Here is a 13,309-nt window from a genome sequence, read left to right as displayed (position 1 = left end):
AGTCAACCAACACTGCAGCCCTCCAGTCAGGGCTTTATGGCAGAGTGTCCTGTCGGAAGCCTCTCCTCAGTGCAAGACACATGACAGCCCGCAGGAGCTAAAAGACACCTGAAAGACTCTGACATGGTGAGAAATAAGATTCTCTGGTCTGATGAGACCAAGATAGAACTTTTTGGCCTTAATTCTAAGCGGTATGTGTGGAGACAACCAGGCACTGCTCATCACTTGTCCAATACAGTCCCCACAGTGAAGCATGGCGGTGGCAGCATCATGCTGTGGGGGTGTTTTTCAGCTGCAGGGATAGGACGACTAGTTGCAATCGAGGGAAAGATGAATGCGGCCAAGTACAGGGATATCCTGGACAAAAACCTTCTCCAGAGTGCTAAGGACCTCCGACTGGGCCGAAGGTTTACCTTCCAACAAGACAATGACCCTAAGCACACAGCTAAAATAACGAAGGAGTGGCTTCACAACAACTCTGTGACTGTTCTTGAATGGCCCAGCCAGAGCCCTGACTTAAACCCAATTGAGCATCTCTGGAGAGACCTAAAAATGGCTGTCCACCAACGTTTACCATCCAACCTGACAGAACTGGAGAGGATCTGCAAGGAGGAATGGCAGAGGATCCCCAAATCCAGGTGTGAAAGACTTGTTGCATCTTTCCCAAGAAGACTCATGGCTGTATTAGCTCAAAAGGGTGCTTCTACTAAATACTGAGCAAAGGGTCTGAATACTTAGGACCATGTGATATTTCAGTTTTTCTTTTTTAATAAATCTGCAACAATTTCAAAAATTCTTTTTTTTGTCTGTCAATATGGGGTGCTGTGTCTACATTAATGAGGAAAAAAATTAATTTAAATGATTTTAGCAAATGGCTGCAATATAACAAAGAGTGAAAAATTGAAGGGGGTCTGAATACTTTCCGTACCCAACTGTATATATATGTGTGTGTGTATATATATATATATATATATATATATATATATATATATAATGTTTATATATATATATATATGTATATGTGTGTGTATGTATGTATGTATGTATATATGTATGTATGTATGTATGTATGTACAGTGGTGTGAAAAACTATTTGCTCCCTTCCTGATTTCTTATTCTTTTGCATGTTTGTCACACAAAATGTTTCTGATCATCAAACATATTTAACCATTAGTCAAATATAACACAAGTAAACACAAAATGCAGTTTTTAAATGATGGTTTTTATTATTTAGGGAGAAAAAAAATCCAAACCTACATGGCCCTGTGTGAAAAAGTAATTGCCCCCTTGTTAAAAAATAACCTAACTGTGGTGTATCACACCTGAGTTCAATTTCCGTAGCCACCCCCAGGCCTGATTACTGCCACACCTGTTTCAATCAAGAAATCACTTAAATAGGAGCTGCCTGACCCAGAGAAATAGACCAAAAGCACCTCAAAAGCTAGACATCATGCCAAGATCCAAAGAAATTCAGGAACAAATGAGAACAGAAGTAATTGAGATCTATCAGTCTGGTAAAGGTTATAAAGCCATTTCTAAAGCTTTGGGACTCCCGCGAACCACAGTGAGAGCCATTATCCACAAATGGCAAAAACATGGAACAGTGGTGAACCTTCCCAGGAGTGGCCGGCTGACCAAAATTACCCCAAGAGCGTAGAGACGACTCATCCAAGAGGTCACAAAAGACCCTAGGACAACGTCTAAAGAACTGCAGGCCTCACTTGCCTCAATTAAGGTCAGTTTTCACGACTCCACCATAAGAAAGAGACTGGGCAAAAACGGCCTGCATGGCAGATGTCCAAGACGCAAACCACTGTTAAGCAAAAAGAACATTAGGGCTCGTCTCAATTTTGCTAAGAAACATCTCAATGATTGCCAAGACTTTTGGGAAAATACCTTGTGGACTGATGAGACAAAAGTTGAACTTTTTGGAAGGCAAATATCCCGTTACATCTGGCATAAAAGGAACACAGCATTTCAGAAAAAGAACATCATACCAACAGTAAAATATGGTGGTGGTAGTGTTATGGTCTGGGGTTGTTTTGCTGCTTCAGGACCTGGAAGGCTTGCTGTGATAGATGGAACCATGAATTCTACTGTCTACCAAAAAATCCTGAAGGAGAATGTCCGGCCATCTGTTCGTCAACTCAAGCTGAAGCGATCTTGGGTGCTGCAACAGGACAATGACCCAAAACACACCAGCAAATCCACCTCTGAATGGCTGAAGAAAAACAAAATGAAGACTTTGGAGTGGCCTAGTCAATGTCCTGACCTGAATCCAATTGAGATGCTATGGCATGACCTTAAAAAGGCGGTTCATGCTAGAAAACCCTCAAATAAAGCTGAATTACAACAATTTTGCAAAGATGAGTGGGCCAAAATTCCTCCAGAGCGCTGTAAAAGACTCATTGCAAGTTATCGCAAACGCTTGATTGCAGTTATTGCTGCTAAGGGTGGCCCAACCAGTTATTAGGTTCAGGGGGCAATTACTTTTTCACACAGGGCCATGTAGGTTTGAATTTTTTTTTCTCCCTAAATAATAAAAACCACCATTTACAAACTGCATTTTGTGTTTACTTGTGTTATATTTGACTAATGGTTAAATGTGTTTGATGATCAGAAACATTTTGTGTGACAAACATGCAAAAGAATAAGAAATCAGGAAGGGGGCAAATAGTTTTTCACACCACTGTATGTATGTGTGTGTGTATATACTTTGCACACTTTTTAATGTCCTTGTCGTGAAACCATACATGTAGAAGGCGTTCAATAAGATGTTGCTTGGTTGTGATCTTATCTTTCAGCATCTTCCACACATTCTCTATGGGATTCATGTCCGCACTGTTTCCAGGCCAGTCGAGCAATTAGAGTTGTTTTTCTGCCAGGTACTTCTTAACCTTTTTGGATGTGTGGCAAGGGGCATTATCTTGCTGGAAAATGACATCCTGATGAGATCCTTGAGTTCAGTCCCTTAACTGAGGAAGGAGCCGTGTTTCCAGGACTTGGATATATTGATCCTGGCGCATCGTTCCTTCCACGATGTGCAGACGACTCACGCCGTGAACACTGATGGCACCCCAAACCATCACAGAAAGTGGGTGCTTAACTGTCTGTTTAACACAATCTGTGCGGAATTCCTCACCAGGACGTCGGCGCACAAATTGAGCACGGTCCTCAAGGACATGCATCGAACTGTCATCCGAAAAAACAACTTGTTTAAAAAAAAATTCAATGTGTGTTCAGTTATTCATTTAGTTAATTAGATTTTAGATAATTGTCACAAAATTATTGAAAATATTCCAGATGTGTTCTGAAGCAATTCTTACCTTTGACTAGTCTTGTGAAGTCCAGTCAGAATACTTTTTCGCACAGTCCAACCTCTTCCTCTTCATTGTCGTCGTAAGAAGAGGTTTTTTCAAGGGCCGACATGCCTTCAAACCGGCTGTAAAAAGCCGGCGACGCACTGTCCTTGAACTGGCTGCAACTCCGTGCTCCTGCCACATCTGTTTCAGTTGCTTTGAGGAGGCTTTCCTGTGATGGAGACAGATGTTGACCAGCCTCCGGTCATCTCTGGATGTTGATAGGCATTTCCTGCCGCACGAACCTTCACGTTTTGGAGAGAATCCTTGGTTGCCTTTCAACTTCCTTCAACAAATACTGACAAATGCTTGAGAAACACCAAGTATCTTAGCAATTTCCACCTGGGTCATAAGCTAAGTTTCCATCCAGTTTTTTGCGACGTTTTGTTATCGACAAACAGAATATACGTAAAAAAAATGTGCAAAATTTGCTGTCTCCAGCCTGTTTCCATCCAACTGGCTTTTTATCGATAAAATGGTGTGCGTGATGACGTCACCCAAATCCCCCCCCCCCCCCCCCACCAAAACGAACTGTCGCATAAGTTTTGTTGTATCGCGAAAAAAATCTGCCCTTGAGCCGTTTCCATACATAATTTTGTGTATGTCGCAAATTATCTACCTTTTGTTTTCCACGTTACACCCCCTCCACTAAACAAAGAAACAAAGAAATGGAGAGATTATTCAGACAGTTTTTTGAAATTTGCCAGCTTACTGTTATTTCAGTTTCACAAATAATTGGAATTGTACATAATATCCGAAGACGACAGTAGAATGAAGCAGTTGCTTGTCTGATAGCCCTAGAGCTCGAAGAAAGTACCCCAGTGCGACGAAACCCACGGGTATTGGAGAGACGACAGAATAAGACCTTCTGGAAGGAGGTGGTGGAGAGACACTTCACAGAAAATCTCTGGCTGCAACATTTTAGAATGACACGGCCGACGTTTGAGATGTTTTGTGGATTCATCAGTCCTGATGTTGCGCCCATCACAGGTTGCCACCGACCACCGGTTCCAACCCAAAAGCAGATTGCCATCGCCCTTTACAAGCTGGCAACCTGCGCCGAGTATAGAGTAGTTGGAGAAACTTTCAGGGTTAGTAAAACTACCGTCCATCGATGTGTATATGCTGTGTGCACCGCTATTAAAGAAAAAATAATGCGGCGTTATATCAGACTTCCGACTGTAGCGGAGGCCAATGAAATTGCATACCACAATTCCTTGGTGCATCTTGTGCCACAGATTTACGGTGCGCTGGATGGCACGCATGTGCCTATTCTTCCCCCGACGGAAGGCTACCGCGATTACATTAATCACAAAGGGTGGCCATCTATTGTTCTCCAAGCCCTTGTTGATGACAGGTGCATGATATGAGACATTTGCGTTGGCACTCCTGGAAGTGCCCATGATGCAGCTGTGTTTGCAGCATCGGATCTGTACAGGTGAACCTACCTTTCAACATCCCTTCTCAGTGCGATAACAACTGAATTAGTACTGTAACCTGCTTCCCTTAAGGTTTTTAATTAAAACTGAAATTTGAATTAATACAAAATAACGACGTTTAATCAAAAAAAAACTCTCTTCATCAGACCATGCGAACCGCTCCGCCATTCTCGTTTTGATTGCACGTGATGAAAGTGTGACACATTTATTTGCGTTAAAGCCCTTTTTTCCGACAAAAAGTGTTTCCAATGTAGTTTTTGCGACATCTGAAGTATCGATATGAAATTTATGCGCTAAAGTTAAACGGAAAAATATTATGTCGACATGTACAACATTTTATCGATAATTAGCATTTCCATCAGCTATATCGGTAAAAAAATTTGAAGCGCTAAATATTTTTTCGCAAAAACTCCTTGGATGGAAACCTGGCTATAGTCGTTTCTTCCAGCAAAACTCTAACCTGGCCTTTTTTTCGTGAGCTGATGTCGCTTTTCTTACCCATTCTCGCTTTCGTACAAGTTCCAGAGAAGATTCGCATCAAACTTCCGCAAAAACTAAATTTGTGTGTTAGAATTTGTTTGCATGTGCAGGCTTATTTATATATAAGCTCAAACCGTTTTAAAAGGTGTGCAGAAATAGCGAAAATGTCATGTTGTAAAATTGTCTTCAAAACACAGATTTAGGCCAAATTTTAATGCCTTTGTGTCACCCCACAAAAAAATATTATTTTCAGACAAAGCCATGCAAAAACCATGCAAAAACAATTCTTAATCATATTAATATCCATTTGCAACACAATCTGAGTGATAATAGTGAAAATACTAGTGACATCATTTGATTCAGACAGAAAATTACAACAAACTTCTCAAAAAGAGCAAATATTATAATAATTTGGCCAAAACTGTATGTATGTATATAATATTGTGTGATATATGCAGAATTCCTAGTGTGAGTCAGTAACCTGGTAGAAGAATTTTACAAATAATGCAGTTTATTAAGAAATTTGACAGACCTGAAAACAGTGAATTACAGCAAATCAATGCAAGAAACGATAATATCATGCACAAGAATTTTTGCGTCATGAAAGCTGAGAGAAGAACAGAGATGGGACATAATATCAAATAAGCAATTTACCATGGAGAAAGGTGGAAATTGATCCATGGGTCTAGTACTAAAGTAAATTTATGAAAATAAATTTTGTGTAAGCACTTTTTGTTATTTGAGAATAATTAAAATACAGAGTTTAATCATGCTATTGTTTCGGCGTGTGGTGGGTGTGGCTACGCATTGTACCAGTGCATGCTTCCCAACCTGATTTGACCTGAGTATATGTGATATAGTATACTCATTGTTAATGTGTTTGATTAGAATATTCAGCTAGAATTGTTTGCATTAAACCTATAAAATAACTGATATTTTTGACCTATTTAAAACAATGTTAAAATGAAAAGACATACAAGTCAGGATAATTTGTGTTTCTAAATTGTATGTGTCCACACTTTTCAAAATATTGCATGTTTTTCTAGCACATTCATGTTATTTGTGCATTGATGTGCCTTCTGCTGGTGAGTGTTCTGTAAGTGAGGTAGATTACCGCAGAAGGAAAAAGTTTGCATCATGCAAATCTTTTTGAAATAGCTTTCTCTCCTCTATCTTTCCCTACATTGTCCTTACATGCTATGGGATCTCTCAAAGTTTTGATGTCTCACCTGATGTTCATGTGAATTTCCAGATGTTGTTTTCAGAAAAATGCAAGGTTTGCTGCAAATTTACTGCTTGCACAAAAAGATCAGATCTAATTTTGGGAAAGATATTAAGCAAACAAAGCACAATAAATAACTACAAGAATACACTTTGTGGCTAATCTTGTGATTAATTTTAGGTTTTTGAGTGAGCTGAGGAGTCTGTGTTATGTCACCTCTCAGCTGTGGTATTACTGTTTTCTTCACTCACTAGAAGCTACAACTTCAAAATGCATTCTCATGAAATATCCCACTGAGAAACTCTGATTTATTTCTGTTCCATAGTTCATGAACGTGTCACTATTCAGCTCTCAGTACTGAAATCTGTTTTGGAAATGTGCACCAACAGGAACGTATTATTGAAGTCCTTCACTATATTTGAAATACAGTAAATTTCACTACTGGTAATGTAAATACACTAGGGGGCTTTGCCCCCTGCTTGCTTTGCTTGCCAACCCCTGTGTTTGGTTTTCCGGATACACACTTTTAAGATTTTTTTTTTCATTGAATTGTTGCTATTTCATTAGTTTCACTTTTATTTCAGAACTTCATTAAAAAAAATATTTGAAATCTTTCGAATCCCAACATGCTGAATCTTTTAAACAAGGTTCGTGAGACATGTGTTTAATGACTTTGTACCATAATTCAGGAATAGGTTTCTCTGTTTGGAATTTCAGCACAGACAAAACGATCTACATCATCAGCAGTTAATAATTTTTTTTGCAAAGTAACCAATAACTGCATGTGAGGTAAACCCCGTTTTTGAAATTCTCCGACTTAAACTTCAAAGCCTTACAATATTTACATACTTCTGACATATCACCAATGTCTATATATTTGATCTCTGTTCGCCTTTTCGTTATTTCTCCGAGTAATAAAATCTCTGTTTGCGCTAATGCGATGTTTACTTTCTTTGTTTTGACACTTTCATTTTTTTCTGCTTTCATATTCTGTATCTTGCTCTGCATGTGTTTCATGCCTACATTTTTTTTTAGTCTTTTGAATTCCACTGTTTTCATTATCTCTAACCTGCTCTGCATATGTTTTGTCCCCTTGTTTTTTAACCTCTTTATGACGTTTTACCTTGTTACTCTTTGTCTTTTATTTCTGACCTCGCTTTGTCCTGCTTTTTTTTTTCAATGACACCTAGTCTGTGGTGATTATTTTTTTGAGTAATAATTTCCATTTCTTTGCGCTACTGTGATCTTTACTTTCTTTTTTTTTTTTTGATACTTTCCAATTTTCCTTCTTTCATATTCTTTAATTTTCTCTGCATTTGTATCGCGCCTACTTCTTTTTGAGCCTTTCGAATTCCACTGCTTTCATAATCTCTAACCTGCTCTGCATGTGTATAGCGGCAATGTTTTTGAACGTCTTTATGAAGTTCTACTTTGTCTTTTACTCTTTGTCTTTTAATTCTGAGCCCGATTGTACATGCTTTTTTTTCAATTCCACTTGTTTCTGGCTGTTTATTACTTTCCTTATTTTTTTGCATTTTTTCCCTCCAACGCTTTTGAGTCTCTTTTCTCCGTGCTGCTCTTTCTTCTTCGCATAGTCGTCGACGTTTCATCTATAACGTATTGTCCTTATATGCTTTATATGCGCTAAGAGAACTGGATCTGTGTGTGCTCAAAGCCTTGACACGACTGAGTGTTTTGCTGCCTGTGGTCTTATTTGATATTGGTTGTAAGTAGGGTGTGTCTTGCAAGAATCTCATGTTCTATGTCCCCGCGAGACGGTCCTGGGTCAATCTCTTTCGTCTCATGGGTGTTTTAAGTGTCTTCCGTGATCTTCACGTGAAGATCACGTCTCGTATCCTTAGTCTTTCTCTCCCAGGATTTTTTTTTATAATAGAGAGATAATTGTGCATATCAGTGGTGTTTTAATTAAATGCTTCCACCACTAAATAAATGTGTTGTAATTGCATGCAAGTTCCAGTACATATTCTACATTTATTTTTGTTTCATAATTGGCCTAGTGTTCTTAATTAAGGAGGAATTGTTATAATAAAATGCTTACATGCTAAGGTGTTAACCTGTTGTATTTTGTTCATTTTCTTTTTTAGGCTTTGGAATTTTTACAGCTGATGTCCAAGTTTCAAGAAATGGGCTTTGAGCAGAACATGATCAAGCAAGCGTTGATAATACATGGCAGTAACCAGGAAAAAGCACTGGAGGAACTTGTGGCACGAGGTGGAGCAAGCTGAGAGTGCCCTACACCCTCTACTTCATTTCATTTGCTTGTTTTCTTTCAAATATTTATGATGGAAAATTTTGTCAAAAGTGTTGGAATACAAGTTTGGGATGAAGTCAGAAAGTTCTTACCAGTTTGGAAGTTTACTGAAGAAAGAAAACCGGTGAAGCAGTGGTCAGTGTAATTGATAAATGTCCAAGAATATGGCTGATGTGGAAAACCCTGCTGTGCCTGCAGAATGGAATGTTACAAGATACTCTTTAGCTATTTACTTGCACGAGCTAGGAATAAACTGTGATTTGAAGATAAAAAACACCAAACACCTCCTAGAAGCATGAGTGAAAATAAGAAGTGCCCTTCTGTACATTTTGAATTTTTTTTAAGGAGTGAGAACTTTTTTCTGATTTTTTTTTTTTTTTTTTTTTTTCTCTCGAAAGTAAAATTGCTTTAACAGGAGTGCATCCCTAGACTACTCCATTTTTCATGCTTGCACTGTCTAAGACTCTTAAGATTTATTTTTGAACTAAACTTGCCAATTGCCAGTTTCGAAAGACTAAATGGTAGTAAAGGATCCCAATTTAGCAAAAGCTTGGAGCAGGTAGTACAATAGAAACTTTAATGACTTAACATCCGCCTGGAAGACTAAACAACCTGTCTGTTGCCCCCCTTCCTGAAAAATGCCATATTTATTTGTGTCTTCTAATTCAAAGAATATTTTTTAAATTCCCATCAGTTCTCTTCTAGATTCTCCCTGAAATGGGTAGAAAGTTGATTTATGCTGAAAATTTCACTGCTTTAATTGTTAGTAAAATTAGAAGTGTGAAGTGCCACAGATTTTTATATCTCCTGTTATAAGAATATAATACAACTGAATATAAACTGGATAAAAAGAAATGTCTTGAGTTGGTATTCACATGAACCTTGATACTAGACTGTTGGCATACATTTAAGAAAGATTTATTGTGTATCCCTTGGTTTTGTACTGTGAGAGCTGTTCCCTTTTTCATCATTACTGTTATGTCAACTTCACTCAACACAGTAATTCATTGGAAGCCAAGATTTATTAAAGTACATGGATTCTGAGGTTTGACTACATTTAATCTATAAATAATAACAAACCAACAAAAATTTCTGTCACTTCCTGTATTCAGAATGTGATGTTTATTTTAGGTATGTACAATGTGAAAGAAACATAGTCACACATCTTTGAAGGTGTTTACATCCTTTTTATTTCAAAATTATTATGCTATCATATCAAAATCACAAAACATTTGCATGTGTATATGGGCTATGATGTCACTTGATCTGATAAACTGCTTTGAACACAATAAAGATAGTCCAGATGATTTTAAATCCAGAATATGTATTTATGTACATCTTGTCTCTGCATATTTTGCAGTGACACACTGTTCAGAATTCACAGTTGTAGCAATTTCTGCACAACTAATGTTTGGTGAAACCCTTTCAGTCTTAAGGTTTGAGATGGTTAAAAGTAAAATGTAAAAAAAAAAAAATCATCTTAAGTAGTTTGTCATATTTCTTAGCCAAGTGAATTTGATACTGTTGATTTACCAATTTTCAGTATAAGATTATTAAAAATGATTTTTTAAATGGAACACCTACCCTATCTTTAGCAACATACATGCTTAATTACCACCTCTTTTGTTCAAGCAATAAAATAATGTAATCAATTTTAGCTTTATAGCTTAAAAAATTGTAAACAAAAAGGTATGGGTTAGTTTAATTATCAATCTAAATAGTTTTGAAAGCTCCACAAAATTAAATTTATCTTGCTAATTAATTTTCAAAACTTTATTACTCCGGTTATTGAACATGCATTTGGCAGGTCTCTGAAAAGTCTTGAAATAGTAAAAAAAAAAAAAAAAAAAAAAAGAATGTGGGTTTACTATTAATATAGGAATCAATACCAAAATACAGTTATATTAATGAAGAATAAATTGTGTAAACTGTAGAAATGGCATTGTTAGGATTTGTATTCTCTTCTGACAGTTGTATAAAGCCAGCTGTAAGTATGTTGAATTTGTTAGAAGTACAGCTAAACTAGATAATGTTGATATCTAGTTCAGGCAGTAATAGTAGATGGAGGATAATGATTCACTGTCATCTTCCAAAGTCACTGTCAGTAAAATTATTGCCATCATAATTGCTTATTTAAACTTTAATGATCTTTTTGCCTAAGATGAGTGCATTAATAATTAAAATACTAATTTGGATTATTTCATTTGTAGTTATTTCAGATGGTGTTTCTTTCATGACATTTTTGTAGTTGGGTTAGTTATTACATCTGTTTAAATTATGCATCAAGTTTCAAATTTAGATACTGTTTTTCTGCCTTTGAAATAATTTTGTGATTGAGAAAGCATCTTGGTCCTTAAAAATTCCCCAAGCTGTTTAATTTTGAAGATTAGCATAAAATTTATTTTGAGTATGCTTAGTAACAAAAATATATTTTAACAGACTTACAAAAAGTATTTTTTTAGTCGCTTGTTTTATCAAAATAACTGGCAGTTTCATAATTTGATATTATATTGGCATGAGAATGCTTTACATTTTTATGTAAATGAAGCCAGTTTTAAAATGTCAATTATTAGATATTAGATATACTAAATGACAATATAAAGTTGTTGAATGGTTTTCAAATTGTAACATGACAAATCTGTGGGTCACATTATCTTTAAAATGTTTGGACTGGTTCTACCAAAAAAACTCTTTTAGCATATTTACAACATATTGCGATCCTATCCCTCTAAAACCAACAGCTGTGTCTCATTGTTCATAATCATACACTTATGTCTTCGGGTGTTGCAGCCCATTTCTAGGAAAGAGAGTTTTTTTTTATTTGGTTTGGCTGTTATGGTAACAGATGAAAAGGAGCTGATTTCCCTTTTGTGTTGATCAGGTTTAAGCACTTTCTTTAGATTTTTGTTTGAAATTTTTTTGTTTAATTTATTTCTGTTTTTTAGGGGTTTTTTTTTCTACTGATTGAATACTTTTGAAAATTGTAAGAATATATAGGAGTGCCCTATCAAATATTAGTCTTCTATAATATTATTTGTGAAATAAGGCAGTAATGATACTATTCAATAGGATGAAAATGCTTTTACTATTGATTTCTAAATGCAAAAAAGGTACTAATAAAATCCGCATCAAAAACTGTATTTGTATTGTTTTGAGTTTGTATTATGGACCTGCATTGCGTACTCTTTCTATTGATTGATAGCTTGGGTTTTAAATTGAACTTGATTAAATAGAAAAAGTATGTTAAAATCAATATAATGTTACAGTATCATAGCATATACTCAGAAGTGTTTGCTTTTTCAGGTTTTGTGTTGTTAAAATGTTAGGATTACTTAGCAGTCTATAATTTGTTTTGTTTAGTATACATCACCTTTACTATGGGCTGAAGAGTATGGATAATATTTACTGTGAAATACTGCATTTATAATTTCATAAACTTGATTCCTGCCCTCGATTGGATATAACAAGTTTGCAATATACTATTCTCAAAGTCATGGTTAGACAAGTTTTGGTGCTGCATGTTGCTTGTTTCTTGTTCTATAACACTGTTAATTTCTCTTCCTGTACAAATTTAGGAGGTGTTTCTTCTTTAAGTACATTCTGAAGGGTGACATACATTATTCATTAATGATGACTTTGACTGTTCTTCAAAGAGTATTAAATTTGATATCCTTTTCTAACTCTGGGTGGAGCTCTTCCACAGTTTTATACTAGAGGATTTTACTGTAAGTGTTTTTCTGGCCGTATTGTGTATTAGCTTTGAGTGCTCTGGGATATGAAAATACACAGACGTTTTACTTTTTACACAGCATAACAAATATACACACCACAAATCATAATGTAGAAATTCAAAGTAAGACAATTAAATGTTTTTTAAAATACTTGATAAATTACAAAGAACAGGATTATGCCAAGGCTAAGGCTACAAAAAAGCTTCCTGTACCATTGAAGGTACCGAAGAGCACAGTTGACTTCATAAATTTTTATATGGAAAAAGTTTAGAACAACCACAAGTCTTTCAAGAGCTGCCCATTTGGCCAAACTGAGCAATCATGTCAGAAGGGTCATTATAAGAGAGGTGACCAAGTATCAAATGGTCACTTTCGCTGATGTCCAGAGAACCGTTGTGGAGAGAAGAGAAACTTCAAGAAGGGCAACCAGCACTGCAACATTTCATTGTCACCCGTGCAATATCATTCTGCCAGTAAAGCATATTGGTGTAACGGCCGACCCCCTACCCAGCCGGCAGCTACACTACCAAGACCTGTGGCCTGGATAAATTACTGAGGCTAACCTACATATACCAAGCAGTACCTCTAACAAATAATATTTTCCCCTCAATCGATGGTTTAAACATAAGCATACAAAAGCAGGTATGTCAAATAAGTGAATAAATACACTGCCTGGCCAAAAATAAAGTCGCAACCTGGATTTAACTAAGCAAACAGGTACGAGCCTCCTATTGGATAATTACTGCATGGGTGATTATCTTTCAGCTGGCAACACGTTATTTAACCCCAACTGGTGCAATGAGTTG

The 13,309-nt window shown here is 36.5% G+C and overlaps 1 protein-coding gene across 3 annotated transcripts in view; it reads left to right on the top strand.

Moving 5' to 3' along the window:
* ubap1 (ubiquitin associated protein 1) overlaps window positions 1-11,912 on the top strand; it is a 111,813-nt gene extending 99,901 nt beyond the window's left edge. For all 3 annotated transcript variants that reach the window (XM_051930127.1, XM_051930128.1, XM_051930129.1), the window contains one exon: window positions 8,606-11,912. In XM_051930127.1, the coding sequence (XP_051786087.1) occupies window positions 8,606-8,746 (141 nt within the window). In that variant the 3' untranslated portion in view covers window positions 8,747-11,912. The remainder of the gene's footprint in view (window positions 1-8,605) is intronic.
* Window positions 11,913-13,309: the final 1,397 nt, after the last annotated feature.

This window comes from Erpetoichthys calabaricus, chromosome 7 (genome assembly GCF_900747795.2).
Source record: "Erpetoichthys calabaricus chromosome 7, fErpCal1.3, whole genome shotgun sequence".
NCBI lineage: Eukaryota > Metazoa > Chordata > Cladistia > Polypteriformes > Polypteridae > Erpetoichthys > Erpetoichthys calabaricus.
This window is presented reverse-complemented; position numbering and strand designations above follow the sequence as displayed.